This window comes from Cibotium barometz, chromosome 9 (assembly GCF_041138505.1).
Source record: "Cibotium barometz isolate CiBa-2024 chromosome 9, ASM4113850v1, whole genome shotgun sequence".
In the NCBI taxonomy this organism is placed as follows: domain Eukaryota; kingdom Viridiplantae; phylum Streptophyta; class Polypodiopsida; order Cyatheales; family Cibotiaceae; genus Cibotium; species Cibotium barometz.
The window spans coordinates 48,278,377-48,294,178 of record NC_141054.1 but is presented as its reverse complement, the minus strand read 5'-3'; the positions used below and the strand labels follow the sequence as shown (position 1 = coordinate 48,294,178).

At 43.8% G+C, this 15,802-nt stretch overlaps 1 protein-coding gene across 6 annotated transcripts in view; it reads left to right on the top strand.

Annotated features, from left to right (window-relative positions):
- Positions 1-15,351, top strand: part of LOC147635649 (WD repeat-containing protein DWA2-like) — a 122,155-nt gene extending 106,804 nt beyond the window's left edge. The window contains exons 10-14 of one of the 6 annotated variants that reach the window (XR_015266689.1): positions 3,487-3,560; positions 13,400-13,473; positions 13,577-13,635; positions 14,940-15,057; positions 15,180-15,351. Coding sequence is in view for 2 of the 6 variants with exons in the window: in XM_086803029.1 (XP_086659155.1) it covers positions 3,487-3,560; positions 13,400-13,473; positions 13,577-13,635; positions 14,940-14,996 (264 nt within the window). In the remaining 4 variants the exon portion in view is untranslated. Of the gene's footprint in view, positions 1-3,486; positions 3,561-13,399; positions 13,474-13,576; positions 13,636-14,939 lie in introns of all 6 variants that reach the window. The other 5 variants (XR_015266688.1, XR_015266691.1, XR_015266690.1 and 2 more) reach the window with 5 other exon arrangements.
- Positions 15,352-15,802: the final 451 nt, after the last annotated feature.

Genomic DNA, 15,802 nt, shown 5'->3' with positions numbered 1-15,802 from the left:
TTGTGTGATGCTGCTCAGGCACAAGAGCATAAGCCAAGCATTCAAAGACACGCATATGAGCCAATGAATTCTCAACAAAAACCACATCTCTGCTAACCATAATCCGCTATGAGGCAGGGTGGTAGAGACGGCACCCTTAGCTCTTTGTACTATAGCCCACAAAAATGCATTTCATTGCCTTATCATCAAGCTTTGTGTGATGCTGCTCAGGCACAAGAGCATAAGCCAAGCATTCAAAGACACGCATATGAGCCACGGATGGCTTGCTATCATGCCAAGCTTCGTAAGGAGTGATGGTCTGTAAAGCCTTTGTTGGACACCTATCAAGCACATATGCTACACACATAACAACTTCCATCCAAAACTTATGAGGCAAATTTACATCGTGCTATCTTCATGAGAGACCTATTTTTTCTCTCAGAAACACCATTTTGCTAAGGTGTATAAGGCACGGTACACTGATGCTAAATGCCTCTTTCCAACAAGTATGCATTAAACTCTTCGGACATGTACTTCCCCCCTCTATCTGAACATAGATTGTGAATCTTACATCCAAATACATTTTCAGCCATGTGCTGAAAGTGCTTAAAGCACATAAGTACCTTTGACTTCTGCTTCATACCATAGACCTAGCTGAATCTGGAAAGGTCATCAATGAACGTAATGAAGTAGAGGGAAACTCCAATGGATAATGTCCTCATGGGACCACATACGTCACAATGTATAAGCTGCAATTTTTGGGCAGCCCTCACTGAACCATCCTTGGGGAATGGTGCCTGATGTATCTTGCCTAAAATGCAACCCTCACAGACATGCAGCTCATGGTTGTTTCCGTACGGCGTACGACGGCATATCGTACGGATTCATGCGATTTTTTTAGATTTTTTTTTTCATTTTCTTTTATTGCCAACAAAAAAAAAAACTTTTTTTGGTAGGTAATGGTCTTTCTTTTGCTTATCTATGGCTGTTTGAGCTTCCTCTGTACTATGATGCTTCCCTCCTTTCTAAATTACTCCATATCTGGACTTGGAAATACCTAAGTTTATAAGTATTTTTTTAACACACCGTATTTTATCGTATGATAAGAAAAAAATTTATATTGTACCGTATTTTTCCGTACGGTATCGTGTCATACAAACTATACGGTATTGTACCTGACAACTATGGACATGCTTGACAGGTGCATCAAGTGGCGGCAATGCAGAGACCATAGCATGCCTTTGTGGGCATAACAGAGTAGCAAAGTTGAGGTGACCAAACCGAGCATGTCATAGCTTTGCATCTGTCACACTGGATGTACTAGACACATGCAACTCTCTCATATGCATCAAGTATGTAAAGACCATGACATAATGTATCGGAGGTAACAATAATATCCCCATCACTGCAATCATGTACAGTGCAGCTGTCATCCATAAAATGGACCACTAGGCCGGACCCAATGATAAGTGCCAAATGTACAACATAAAATGAACCCTATAATGAAATAAGGGTGGGTTCACACCTAGATTGCACGGGGAAAAAAATCCCTCTTATGGAGGGTAAAAAGTGCCCTGGCTCGTCCTATTGGATTGCCATGACATAGATGTCTACATTTCTTGAATGATGATCTCAAGGAAGAAGTCTATGTGGAGCAGCCACTTGATTTTGAGGTTGTGGGGCAAGCGATTTTGAGGTGGTGGGACAAGAAGGTAAGGTATGCAAGCTCAAGAGAGAACTTTATGGGCTCAAGCAAGTTCCAAGATCTTGGTATCAAAAGATATACACTTACTTTTTTTCAAAGGGATTTACAAACAATCCCATTTAGTCTACACTCTTATGTTTTTAAGGATGGGTCAGGTTCGGTGATTGTCGATCTTTATGTGAATGACATTATCCTTTTGGGCAACAATAAAGATTGCTTTGCAATAGTAAAGGCTGATTTTTCTTCCACTTTTGCGACGACATATTTGGGTTAATTGCATTATGGCTTGGGAAATGATTTTTTACAAGCCAAGGAAGGTGTATTCATGTTGCAAACGAACTATGGTGGCTCTAATACAACATGCGAAATAGCAAACTGGTAGCAATACATATGGAAAGTGGTCTTAAGCTTCAAGAAGAGATGGAAGAGTTAGTAAATGCAACTCTATATAGACAAGCTGCGGGCAGCCTAAATAAGGCGGTATATTGTTGGCATCTATGAGTAGTCTATGGGTCTCCCATTGGACAACTGCAGTGGGTTTTCAGATATCTACATGATACTTCACAATATGGTTTACAGTTTAACCATGTAGATAATCTACATTTTCTTGCTTAGTCAGATTCAGTTTGGGCAAGTGATGGAGACTAGGAGGTATATGACCGGGTTTTGTTTCTCACTAGGCTCTAGTTATGTTTCATGGATTAGTAAGAAACAAACCATAGTAGCTCTCTCATCAAGTGAAGCTGAATACCGGCAGCCACTTTGACTACTATAGAATGCATTCGGTTTGACAAGTTGATGCATAGTTTTGGGCATACACAAAAACTTACAACTCCTATCTTTTGTAATAATCAGAGTGCTATTGTGATTGTAGGCAATCTAATTTTTCATGCTAGAACTAGGCATATAGAAGTCCACTATCACTAGATTATAGAAAGGTTGCAAGCAGGTGACATCAACCTCATTTATTGCCCTAATGCAGACAATGTGGCGGACATCTTCACCAAAAGTCTTTATAAGGACAAAATGACAAATTTTCTAGGGGGAGAAATTTAACTTCATGATTAGTGGCCACCTTAGTCAGTGAGTAATCATAGTAGGTGTGATTGGAGATGCTCATGTACCAACTCACCACCTAGGCTGGTAGCTTAGGCTAGCACTATATACTAGGCAAATGATGAGCATTAATGGTTGGCAAATCATAATCTGCTGTACTCAGTATTCAGTCCACTTATGTTTGTGAGCCTTATTTTACATCACATCAAGCTTGGATTTATGCCCTACCTAGTTGTCAATGGAAAGATTGTAAGCGTAGTGAAAGCATAGCGATGCCATTGACATTGTGGTGTGCAATGTGCCGTCAACTAGTTCGTTCTTGCATTGTAACCTTGCACATACATTAAATATATGATGTCTCATGATGACATGGTACTGGGATTCCATTGAAACATTTTGACAACTATTTGTGTGCGTGTGTGCGCTCTACCTTGAACATCATCTTTTGGGTTGCTAAAACAAGGATTAAATTTTTGCTCCAAGTTTTCCTTCGAGAAGAAGTTATCAGAGTGGTTGGCTTTTGTGCTCTTTTCTATGCAAAGCTATTATGAAAACTTAGTTTTCCTTTAAGAAAAAGTTATCAAAGTAGCCAGCTTTATGCTCTTTTATCTATGCAAAGCTATTACAAAAAGTTAAATTTCCTTTACTAAGAGGTTTTTCTTTGTCATTGAAATAATATTTCCACTGAACTCCACTTCTTCTAATAACGGCTCCTTGTCTATCTTCATGTGTTCTTTTTGTGGTAGAGCTCAGGTACAGACTCTTTGGTGAACTTGTGGATGGTTGGGGCCTTTCAAGGTGAAGACGTAGGAACCAGAAGGTACAGATTCAGCAATGTTTAGATAAGTATTATGCTTGTTTAGAAACTGCATATCAAACTTTTAGATAACAGTAAGCTCAGCCGGTATAGCCAAGATATAATTCAGCGTGGCCAGTAAATCTGTCAGCTTTGAAACTTCCCACCACTTCATCACATTGTTCTTGTGCAACCTGAAACTCTCCTTGCGCCCTGCATTCAGTGGGAGGACACATGTCAGGGGAAGCAGCCGTACAGAGCCATTTTTGGGCACCGCCATCTCTTAAAATGGTGGGGCAGACGCTCATTTTAGTGAGAAGGTGATAGCTGGTGACTTTCACAGCACCCTACCACTATGTTAGCAGAGGAAGATGAATGCTATCCCAGGGGTTCTCACGGGAGGTCTCCACGTCATCTCATGTCCTCTTGTTAAGAGGCATGAATGCCACCTCGGGCTCAGTACTGCTGCTGGGTTGCTTAGGCACGATGGGCGGGATCCAAGACTGGTCATTGTGATTAGAAACACAATGTTTTGTGTGTTGTCTTGACCCTAGGGTTTGCACAGAAGCTAGGAGGAACTATGGGGGATGGAAGATATCCATGGTGTGCGTGTGCAGAAGAGAAGAAGAAGAAGAAGATATATTAACATCTTGCAAAAGACCCAACGGGTCTATGAGACAAAAGATGTACAATGTGTCCATGGAATCTCATGATGGAAAAAAAGGGACAATATTACAGATACTCCATAACCCGAGATAATGGCCCAAACCCCTCTCTGAATAGGCAGTAGAATCTCCCCTTGATCTCATAAGACATTGGGTACTGAAAAATATAGTGCTCCCCAGACTCTACTCCTCCATGGCATAATCTATAGTCTGCTCTCTCTAGGGATCCCTGCTACACTGCCAACCTCAGTCTCGAGCCTATGGGATGAGGCCCTGAGGTAACCAAATGCTATCCTCATGGCATGTGACATGAAAACATTCAGGTAACGTGGCCTTTGTATGAATCCATCCTCTATAAGCCTCAGGTACCGTGGCCTTTGTATGAATCCATCCTCTATAAGCCTCAGAAAATGGTTATTGTAGTACTGCATCTTGGGTGGTAGGGGCTCCCCTGGGGTAATCCATGTATCTTGAATGTGTAATTGTAGCAAGTCATATCGAATTACCCGGTTCCTATCCACGTGTGAGTCCGGTGTAGGGGGAGTTGGGTTCATACTGAAATGGGGGTAGTCGTCTAATCTGTAGTCCATGGTGGTGAACCATGTGAGGATAGAAGCATATTAGGGTGGATGCACTCCTCTCTCCGCTATCGCTTGAGAAGACTGTAGTGCCAGGTATGGCAACCGTGACGAATCCATCGCCAATATCCTCCGTATGTGCGTGACAGTCTGGAATAAGGCCTCTACCACCATAGGTGCTGCAGCAAATTCTGCTCGAATGATATGGTGAGGGACAGAGATGGTTTGCTGCGTATCAATCTGGATAGCATCAAAATCTTTGAATGTTCTATGCACTGCCAAACTGCCGCTGATAAGCTTGGTGCCCAGAATGGGGATGCATACATCATTGCCAGAGTCACTAGTGTGTCAAAAAGCCAGCCGTTCGTCTTGGGCTCTTGGAAGTGTGTCTGGTAGCACTATCTCTCTAGGAGGGCAAGTGCAGCGTACCCCGTAGTCAAATCTGTCCTGTGATGTGTGTCTCATGAAGAAGCGTCTGCTGGAGCTCGTGAAAGTGACCCCCAAGTAGACATGAGTTTGCTACCTCCACACGGCTGCTCATGTAGGTGCTCTCTGTATGTTTCCTCAAACTAGGGGAAGTATAGAATACCATGACCTTGGTCTTACCAAGGTTAATTGACAAGCCCGTTTGCAAACATAAGTCCTATAGGGCATCCATGTGCTTCTGCAGTCCCTCTGAGAGAGGAAAAAAAAGAAAGAAAGAAAGAAAAGTTATATTAAACGTCTTCAAAAGGCCCAGTGGGGGCATCATGCTATCTCAAAGAAGATACATTGAGCAGCTCTTAGAAAGGTTCCAAATGACAGACTGCAAACCTGCTTCTACGCCTATGGAACTAGGCTTACGACTATCACTCGAGGACTCTTCCGAGCCATTTGATGTTGCCACCTATCGGATGCCTTATTTACCTATGCTCTACCCGTCTTGATATTCAGTATGCAATGTCACAGTTGAGCAGATTTATGCATTGCCCTGGCACTAGGCAATGGCAAGCAATGAAGCGTGTCTTTCGTTATCTTAAAGGCACTCAGGACTTTGCATTGTTTTATGGCAATGCGTCTTCTTTATGCTTGACCGCCTACACTGATAGTGACTAGGCAGGATGTTATGACACTAGGGTGTTAACTAGTGGTAATTGTTTCCTTCTTGGAAGTTCATGCATTTCATGGCTCAGCAAGAAGCAGCCACAGCGGCCACTGGTTGAGTATAGGGCAGCATTCGCAGACAGCTAATGTGGAATGTGTATGGCTCCGCCGTCTATTGGCAGATCCTGGTATTAGACAACTGTCTTTTACCACCATTTTCACTGACAGCCAGAGTGCATTGGCAGTGGCGCGGAATCTGTTTTTTCATGCGCGGACAAAGTACATTGAGGTGCATTATTATTATGTGAGGGAGAGGCTCCATGGAGGAGAGATAGCTGTGACCTACATGCCTACATAGGCAAATGTGGCAAATGGGTTTACCAAGTCTCTTTCGAGAGAGAAGTTTGAAGCTTTCCACAAAGCTTTAAATTTATTACCTCTACCAGGGTAGTCTGCTACACCCTGTACACGTTCACACCATTCGCTTCAGGGGGATTTGTTAGCCATTTGGCCTCTGGGAAGTTGTCACCAATTGGCCGACCATTTGGTCCATCTCCAGTTTTTGCGTCTCGTTCACTTGAGGCCAGGCCGGTGTCTCATGTGAAGAGGCCAGTATTTTGCTGACATGGACGGGAGCCAGACTGGTGCCACCCGTGTGTTAGCAGGATGGTGTCGTATGGACGGGAGCCAGACTAGTGCCACCCGTGTATGACCTGGAATGTGTTCGACCCATGGGATTGTCATGCCATGGAAGAGCCAGTATTTGTGCCGTGTTTTGCCTATGGGACTGTCACACCATAGGGAGACTTGTGCCTGGAACTGTGTCTTACCTATGGGACTGTTACTCCATAGGAAGACCAGGTTTTTATGTTTTTTATGTCGTGCCAGTTTTGTGCCGACAGATATTTTGTACTTGTTCCATGAACGGGAGATATGTCCATGTTACTATTTGCACATGCACACATATTTTGCATGTTTGAAACTGTTTTCGCATGACATGTATTTGTGTGTTTGCCTGCTTGACGTGTTACTTACTGAGCGGGGACGCCTGCCAGTGAGTCGTGAAGTCTGCGTTGTATTCTGACGAGTTTTAGTGCATGTGAACAGGTGGTAAGTATATGGTACATGTTGTTTTTATTATTTCATTTCTAACCTTTAGTTTTAGAAGGTTAAGTGTTCACATTCACTTAAATGTGGGCACCCCTTTGGGTACCCCCTTAGGGGCCAAGGTGAGGAGCCCCACTTAAGTGAGTGTGGGGGTGGGCATGGTCACCTACCCACACTAGTCCCCCCACATGCAAGCGTGGAATTCACTAGAGAAGACTCCACTTTAATTTTATTAAAAAGGCTCCCTCCTTCAAGCGTGGACACCAATCGCTTCTATCTGGCGTTTGTTCATCACCCGGCGATCAACCTTTTTGCGTGGGGGAACCGGCGACCATCTCCTCGCATGCTGACTCTTCCATACAGGCTGCGCATGCTACTGTACGGTTGCTTTCACCTCCCTACAGGCAGCTGTTCCTACTTCCTACAGGCGGCTGCTTCTACCCTCCTACAGGTGGGCTGCGCCTGTGTACAGCAGCCAGGCGTACTCCCTTCCAGGCGACTCTGAACTGCTGCGGCTGCTCCCACAGGCGACTGAATACCAGCAAGCCGCGTTGTCCTCTCCTCTGCGCTGGCGTTACCTGCAGGCTGCCCACCCTCTACAGGCTGCGCCTGTTTTACCTGCAGGGTTGCCCACTATCTTCTTAGTTGGCTGCCCTTTTTCTCTTGCAGGCAGCTGTGTGTGTACACTCTCTTCATAACCGACTGCTCCTCCACACTGCAATCGGGTATCCTCTCCCTTGCAAGTGGGTACTCCTCCTTTCACAGCAGGCGGCTGTGGTCTCTTGCGGTGGTACTTGTCTTGATGGTTCTCCACGAGGTGATTGTGTCTTCATCAAGGTGTTATATCTTCTAAAGCTACCACTCTGTTTTCTACTTTGAAAGAGGTGGCACATCTTCTCCACTGGCGATCTACAAGGGGACTTCACATCTCTTGGGTGGCTTCATCATACCACGGGTATTGGTTCTCTATCAGCTATCCACAAGTAAGTGAATTTCAGATTTAAGTAAAGTATTTTGTGTTTAAATCTGGTAAGGGATTCCCGACTCCCTATACGGCCAACACCCGTTCGGTGCCGGGTTGTCCAAGCTTTATTGGAGAACCTCGGTCCAAAGGTGCTGAGATCGGGAGAGCCATGCGTTAGTACAAGAGCGCCTGTTTGTGCGTGGTCTCGGAACACCAGTGAGGCGCTCTCCGCGGAGTCTAGTGAAAGCACAGGACCATAGAGATTGGACCACACTAGTGGTCGTTCTGCTTCGAGCTTCTACATCGAAATTCGACTTCGAGCCTATTTGTTTGGTACTGTTTTCATATGTACATGGACATCATCTGGTTCTTGGAACCCATGGAGCATTGTATTCATTAAATACTCCCAATAAATATATCATATATTGAGGGGGGGGATCGGCCCGTTCCGGCCCCAGTGCTGGTGTCCATCTTTCCATTTCATTTCATTTAAATTTCAAGTTGTATTAAGTTGTCCATTTCAAATTTGTGGTTTTAAAGTTGTGCTATTAAGCGTGTGGGTGTCCAACGGAGTCTTTCCCACTTGACGGGATCGGTTTCAGAAGTCGTGGTGTGAACACCTCTATCCACGAGCACTTTTAACTCTGGCTGGACAGAGGTTTTTTCTCGTGGGAACACACCCTTGTGTGTTGGGCCTTGAGCCTTAGAGTATTTAGTACTTAGTACTTTGTACTTTCATTATCATCAAGTACATTTTTCCAGCACGTCTCACTCTCACGTTTCTCTCTGAGCTCGACTCTGTGTGTCTTTGTGTGTGTTCTCTTGCAGAGGTCACTCACATCAGCCAACATAGAAATGTGAGGGATAGTTTGTTTATCAATCAATGTCCCACAAAATACAAAAACGATTTTCATTTCATGTGGGTCTAGGTGGGCATATAACCTTACTTAGCGATGTTGCTATGCGTGGGAGATGAGCCTTGAATTCTTGTGGGAAGTGCACCACTTCCACCCACTTTAGCATTTATGCTTAATCACATTTTGATAGTTCTTATTAGGTGACCAGGGCAATACATGCACCGTCTGTGTGCCATACATCAATGGCGACATTTCCAATAGCGTAGCACCATGCATGCTATCTGAGAGAAGCACTTCAAAAAAGCCACAAGAGGCCTAGTACCCCATCAACAAAACCCCCTTGTAGGACTGATTTCAACCATTGCGCCACTTCTTGAGCCCGAGGCATTTTCCCAGGGAAGAAAATCACAACTGCATTTTCAGAATAACGCTTGAGATGGGTGACAATCGAAGGCACAAGTATGTCATAGTGATGCTCAAGCACCGGACGTTTCCACTTCTTTCTGTTATCTACAAAACCTTCAACAAGCACATCATTAAAAGCAGAAACAACCACTTTTGTATTGACCGATTTGTCTGTACATAGCTACTTATTCTTGTGTTCTCCTTCACGAGGAGAATAAACTTGATTGCTAGAATCACCCATGATGAAAACATAGAGAATCCCTCACTCTGACAAAACTGTCACTCAGACAGGCTTGTCCCTCACACACACACACACACACACACACACACACACACACACACACAGCATGGGCGAAGAGGCAGAGGGCAACGGGTCTCTCTCACACACACACGCACGTAGAAAAGAGGCTACACGTCTCTCCACAAAAGGCAACTAGGATAGGGGATTGAAGACGACAGGGGGCACAATGGCAACGGCGGACTAAGAAAAGTGCTGAGCCTGGCAAAGGTATTCGAACAGGAGCAGATAGGGGACTATCTCCACACAACACACACACACGAGCGCGTGCATGTGATTGCACGCGTGCGCGTGCATGTGATTGCACATAGCTGCACAGAGTTCTCTTGCACAGACGCTTGACAGGTTCTCTCGCTCGACCGCGTAAGCACACTTACACACTAGAGGTAGTTCACACACACATACGAAGGGATATTTCATACACATGAAGCTCTGATTCCTATCAACCCCCCCCCCCTTGGAGCAAATGGGGTGTAGTGCTTGAGAAGGCCTCCAGCAACAACAATGATGCCCCCCAGACTCTGCCAACACTTGGACCTCAGGTCAACAAGGCATGATAAAGGAGTTCCATCATAGCTACAAACTCCAAGAGCTCTGTTATGTACCTAGCACTAACCCTTGGGGTTAGGGACTAATCCAGCAAGGTCAGGGGAGCCGTGGGATTAGGGAAAGCAAGCTTGGATGGTGGGCCAAGGTTCAATATTAATAAATCCAAGATTATTGGATATTTATGACTAGATTGTTATTTATAGCAACAATAAGCAGTATATAAGTGAGTGTTGGATTACTATTGATCATCGTGGTCTAGACCTAGACCAAGGGGCTGCTCTTGCTATGGACATGGCAGATCACGGGTAGTCTTGTTGAGGGCCCTTGTGGGAAGGAGGCTTTGGTGGTATGGGACGCTAGGGATGATTGGCATGGACCTCTGGGAGTGGAACCTTAGCCCCTAGCTCAGGGGAGGTTTGTGGACGCGAACCTACGGTTGGGTGGTGAGCTTGCTTGCACCCCTTTTATTTGGTTTCTCTAATTTTGTTTATGCTTGTGTATTAGGTTGACTGCTGGAGAGATCATACAATTTCCCTATGGGAGCTCCATTAGGATGAGAGTGGTTGGATGTGTGGACTTGTGTGAATCATTTCATTGTTATTCCAATGGTTTACCTTTAGGGTGGACTGTAACATGGAGTGGAGGTGTAGTGAACCAAGACTTAGTTGGGAAAGGATTGATCACCCTAACTCGGTTTTAAAAGTCTCAAGGGAACTTTTTATGGTATGTATCCTAGTGGTATGGGTAGTTACCCTACGGTAGACAGAGTTATGCAAGACTTGACAAAGAAATTAGAAGGGTAATTTGGATGAGGTTGCTAGGATTGGGTGGGTGAATCTTTTACCTAGTTTTGTGCTAACTTATATGATTCCTTGAGAGGGCTATATTGGGCCAATGGGCATTTCATTCGGTATTGGCAGTAGGTCCAGGCGGGAAAGTCCATTGATTTAGACGAGGACTCCGGGATCATTCCACTTGTGAGGGTGGAAGGTAGTCAATACTGTATTCGGAACCGGCTGTTGTTCTGTGATGATTTAGTCTGTGTAACAGATTGTGCCAAGATTAGGGGAGTGATCTCTTATGATTGTTGCAACACTCCTACAACAAGTCATCCGAAGATTCAACGGACTTGTGTTTTTCTGATCATCCTCAATCCGATGGGTAGACAGAGAGGGTGGGTTCAAGTTTTGGAGGTTATGCTTTGTGCATACAGCTCCAAGCGACCACTTGTTGGAAGAGGTACATCCCTATGGTCAAGTTTGCCTATGGTGCTATTGAGCATATGGTTCTAGCAATAGCTAGAATATGTTTATTAGGGGTTGGGTTAAAACCCTAGATTCCCCAAGACTTTGATAGCTTGAAGGAGACACGGTTGTGGTGCCTGATAGTTAGAAGTCTTTGAGAGGGAGGTATGATATCCCCTAGGTACGAGGATTTACCAGATCGTGAAAAGGATGGATATTATGTTACAGCTAGCAAATATTTGTCTCGGCGTCTTAAGGTTTCCAATTCAATGAGTTGGAGGATTAAAGGATGGTTACGTCAAGGACCTGACAAGGTTCTATTTTTTGTCTTGTTCCCATGATCATTGTTGGAGGAACAACAGCTTTGGTTGAGCTAGTTCCTTGATAGGTGACTTCGTGGATTTGATAGACAGGTATTTCAGAGATAGTTAATGCAAGTAGCTGGTTTTCTCCTTCATTTATTTGGTGGTTGGGAACTAGACAAGAGAGTTGAGGCTCATTGCCAGAGACAATCCCCCAAAGACCTTTGGCGACGAGGATATTGTGGAGCATAAAACTCCATGGGCTAAAGTTGGTGCCATCCAACCCGTCCTCAGTTGTAAGAAATCCAAGAATCTCGGAGGCCATAATTATTGACACAAGCACTTAGGGTAGCAGTTCAAAGACAGTGGCGAGCAGAAGAGAGGCCAGGGTCAGAAGCTTTGATACCACTATTGGGTGAGTTGAGGGGGTGAAGATCCACGAGAGAGGAGAGTGAGTCGACACAAATGAGAGGTCTACGTCACACAAAATAATAAAATCTAGATAATACTAGGGTGTATTCACACACATTTACACACGTGTGTGTTCACACACACTTACACATATTTTGCCTAAGGGAGGGTTCATACATGGTTTTTACACATTGCCACTATATATATTCAGCATATAGGTATGAGAGATTGGCACATAATGCTTGTTCAATTATTGCCACACGTACTAAGTGATGCGGAGCTATGGCATGCCTGCTTTGGATACTTGAATTTTGGCAGTTTGTTGCATCTTAAAAGGCAAGAGATGGTGTCAAAGTTGCCAAAGCTTTAAGTCCCCTATCAAACATGTATGTGAGGGGTGCATTTTGGGCAAGATGCAACAAGTATTATTCTTGAAAGATGGATTAGTAAAAGGGCGGTCCAAAAATTACAGCCTATGCATAGTGATATATGTGATCCAATGAGGACACCATCGATTAGGGGATATCTCTACTTTGTGACTTTTATTAATGACTACTTAGGCCCACCTGGATTTATTCATTGAAAGGAAAGGCAGAGGTTTTTACATGCTTCAGACACTTTGTTCCTATGGCTGAAAATGTGTTTGCATATAAAGTTGGCACCCGTCATAAAGATGGGAATATATGTCAAAGGAGTTTTATGTTTATATGGCATAAAACATCAATGCATAGTGCCTTACACACCTTACTGAATGTGCTGAATGAATATGCAAATGAATGACTTATGTGTATATATGATGAAGGATTGCTGGTCGGCCAAATGTTCCTGTTGTCAGCCAGCTCTTAGACAAATAAATTCATGAGATGCTATGATAGATGCTGAGCTAATGTTGACCCTAGGGTTTGCACAGAATCTAGGAGGAGCTATGTGGGATGGAAGATATCCATGGTGTGCGTGTGCAGTGAGAGAAGAGACTCGAGAGAGATAGAGAGAGAACAAAGCTCTAGAGAGAATATGTTGGATGACTTAATGAGAATTAGATTAATGATATGTAAATCCTTCACTAAGTACAACACTTTTATGGGCTTAGACCCTTATCCTTTGACTAAGTCTCACACACACAGACAATGACACATGGCATGGGCTATGACATCATTGCTTACATACACACACACACACAATCTACCCTTAAGAGGCTGTTCACACACACAAGCACACTAACACACTAGAGGTGGTTCACACACACACACACACACATGTTCAAAGGCTGTTTCATACACATGAAGCTCCGATTCCCATCATGTTGCACCTTGACAACTTCTTTTAAGTTGAACTCCTATGTAGTTAGCACATAAATTGCTTGTTCTATGTTAGTTGATTTCCTCATTTTGGTACAACAGCCCTGAGGATTCGCCAAGGGCTCATGCAGATCCACTCCTGCGATCTTATAATGGACATGAAGATAGTGTATATGGTATGCCATGTTTGGTATAACACCACCATTTTGTGTTCACAGTTTTCATTTTTGAACTACCTAATTTTTATTTTTGATTTTGTTTTCATTCGATTTGTATCAGGCATTGCTTGGAGTTTCAGAGAGCCATGGATATTTGCCTCTGTTTCATATGATGGACGAGTAAGTGCAAGTTTTTACTTGAATCATATTTATTTTTTAAGAGAATATAACCTAGTTATTGCTCTTGTGGAAATAATCTCTCCAGAAATCCATGATATATTACTTTAAAAAATGCAGGCATGTTTAGTTCACATGATCTGCATCTGTTCTCCTTGGCCACCAAAGCGAGTTTCTGACATGCAGCCTGTATGCTCCCCTGCTCCTGCCCATCCATTTTTCTGCCCTGTTTCTTGTTGTGGTTGGGGCTTGAGACATTAACCTTCAGCATATCACAAAAAATGCATTGCTCCAGTCCAACTGCTGTAAAAGGGAGTAGCATGCATCTCATCAGTTAATAGGCTGTGGACTACCCACACCTTTTAACTGTATGTTTTGGTGTAGCCTTTGCAATGACAAAATCCTTCCCCCTCCCCCTCCCTTCTTTGTCTGAAAACAGGGTGGAGACGAGAGGGCAGGACCCTGATGGAGGAAGATTGTGGACCCCAAACAATAGAGGTGTGTCAGCCAGCATGAAGATGGCACTAAAAATCCCCTCTTCATGCTATAACCCTGATCTTCAGGTGGATATGGCTGCATTAAGATAGGCAAGGACAGTAGGTCCACGTTGTAGGGCAGCCATGGCATTGCTGGCTTATTTCATGGCACTTGTGCAGACTAGACATTTCCACCCAGTGATTGTGGGGCCTGTCCTCCCTGCCTTCATCTAAGACAGCACCCCTTGCCATAGTTGCTAGAAAGGAACAGAGAAACGATAATAAGATGGTCCCTGTTGGGAAAGGAGAAAGGGAGAGCAGCATTCTATGGAAGTTTTTTTAATGCAAACTACATGTAATAACTCTACAAAATCAAATAAAAAAGGTTTCTTTGACCAGCACATGCCACACTTCTCCATGAGTTGCAATATAAACTTTGAAGTTACACATCTGGATGACAAATGTTTAAAAAATCGCCATCACAAATAGAGGAAAAGCCAAGGCCATGCTGTTTCGCCATTTCTGTATTGTAGTTTGTGCCACCCCCCAGCGCAGTGCACCACCACAGGCCCCTTCCCCCACATCTTTTTGGCACTCTAGGGTCATGAAATATTTCGACGTTTTGTGGAAATGGGCTAGGAAAACGTTTTAACATGTGTACCTCCTCTTTGTTATCAGATGATGCCCTGCAACATTTCTCTCTCCTCTTAGGAGGCTACTCTTCTGGCATCATCTTGCCGTGCTTCCACATGCCTGCATGTTTCAAGTGATGACCCTCTTGGTGCTATATGGATGCATTTAACACCCTATCTTTGGTTTTCTGGTGTGCAGGTGCTTGTTGACTCTGTACCTCAAAATATTGCCAAACATATCAAGCATGCAACCTGAAACAATGGCTGAATGATCGACATATATATTCTCATATAGTGGCCAACTTTTCATCATACATGTTGGTTTTATACTTGAACTAGTTTTTTCACCTTGGATTATGGGGTCTGCTTTATGCTACTTCTCTGGGATCCCATTCCTATTTTGTGACAAGGTTTACATTGTACAATTTTTGATAGGCAGGGAACACATGGTTCATCGCAAGTGCTTTATTCTCAAATTTTCAAGCCATTGGATTTGTTACTTTCCAAGTTTCCTCTAAGAGAGTTGAAGGTGCAGCAGTTGATTTCAATCTTTCTGATGAGCAGGCAATGTTGATTAAATACTTTTTGAAAAAAAAATAAGAGGTTTGCCTTTGTTGGGTTGGGGGGATTTTGAGAGAGAGAGAGAGAGAGAGAGAGAGAGGTTTTAGTCACTTTTTGGTCAGCCTTTGTAAAAGGTAGGACTGAGAGATCCTCTAATATTCGCTTAGAACAGCTCAAGAAATATATGTAAAAGCCCGAAAGAAGATTCCCCCCTTTCCTTTTCCTCCCTCCCTCAGTCGCCTGCAAGGTGGCTATTCGCCTCAAACGCCATAAGGCGAGGCAAATCCTTTTGCGCCTGCTATGAACGCATGTTGTTCAGAAATCAGTCACTCAGAGCTCGCAGAGTGGGTTCATTTGTCTTGCTCATTTCCGGCCACGGACTAGTCACTTTTTGGCCAGCCTTTGTGAAAGGTAGGACTACGAAATCCTCTAATATTTGCTTTGAGAAAGGCTTAAGAAAAATAATTGTGTTCAAAAATTGTATGTTTAAGCCCAAAAGAA